Below are 885 nucleotides of genomic sequence, written 5' to 3' on the forward strand. Positions count from 1 at the left end.
AGGGGGGGAGCGGGTGACATGCACAGGTTTGAGAGGCCCCGTACCCCTCCCACAGCACGGCGGGGAGAAGTGGAGCACCCCAAACAGTGCGAAGGGCCAGCAGAGAGGCGCTCAGTTCTTGCCCCCCCCGCCCCAGGTGCTGGGTGCCACGGACCCCGTGTGTGGGGCCCGGGGTCGGGTGCCCGGTGCTGACCCGTCCCTGTGCCCGTTCCCCTGCCAGGGTTTCGTGTCGCCCATCAAGCGGCTGGTTTTCCCCAAGGCTGCGCGGAGGGCAGCGCTCCGCAGCAGCGTCTACCGGCGCCCGCTGCACTCCGTGCCCCTCTACCCCCCCGACTACCTGATCGACCCCCAGATCCTGCTGCACGACTACGTGGAGAAGGAGGTGAAGGTAAAAGGATCCCCAAAAGTGCCCGGGGTCACTGCTTGCTTGGGGTGGGGTTATGAGGCCACCACACCGTGCTGAGAGCCACAGAGCAGCCAGAAGGGTCCGGGTCCCCTCCCTGCCCAGGCAAACACCCAGGGAGGAGGAGGGTGCGCTGGCGGTGCGGGGAGGAGCCCCTAAGTGCAGGGGGTCCCCGAACCCCAGGGAGATGTGTCCTGACCTTGGGGCCATGCCCCAGCCTCCCCAAGCTGCCCTGGGCTTTCCCCCCCGCAGTTCTTAGGTCATCTGACATGGGTGACGTCGTCCCTGAACCCCTCCAGCCGGGATGAGGTGCTGCAGCTGCTGGACACAGCCAGGGTAAGAGGGGTCCCCACTCCCCAGAGGGTGGGCACCCCAGGGGGGTACCCCACCCTGCCGGGTGCCCCACGCAGCCCCCGTGCTCTGTCCTTGCAGCAGCTGAAGGAGCTGCCGCTGCAGACCACGCCGGAGCAAGACAGCATACT

The 885-nt window shown here is 67.9% G+C and overlaps 1 protein-coding gene across 1 annotated transcript in view; it reads left to right on the plus strand.

The window, feature by feature from the left end:
* CCM2L (CCM2 like scaffold protein) overlaps positions 1 to 885 on the plus strand; it is an 8731-nt gene that overhangs the window by 5226 nt on the left and 2620 nt on the right. Inside the window, exons 3-5 of the mRNA XM_031058061.1 lie at positions 137 to 388; positions 656 to 739; positions 836 to 878. Of these exons, the coding sequence (XP_030913921.1) occupies positions 137 to 388; positions 656 to 739; positions 836 to 878 (379 nt within the window). The remainder of the gene's footprint in view (positions 1 to 136; positions 389 to 655; positions 740 to 835; positions 879 to 885) is intronic.

The sequence above is a fragment of the Geospiza fortis genome, unplaced genomic scaffold (assembly GCF_000277835.1).
Source record: "Geospiza fortis unplaced genomic scaffold, GeoFor_1.0 scaffold188, whole genome shotgun sequence".
In the NCBI taxonomy this organism is placed as follows: Eukaryota; Metazoa; Chordata; class Aves; order Passeriformes; family Thraupidae; genus Geospiza; species Geospiza fortis.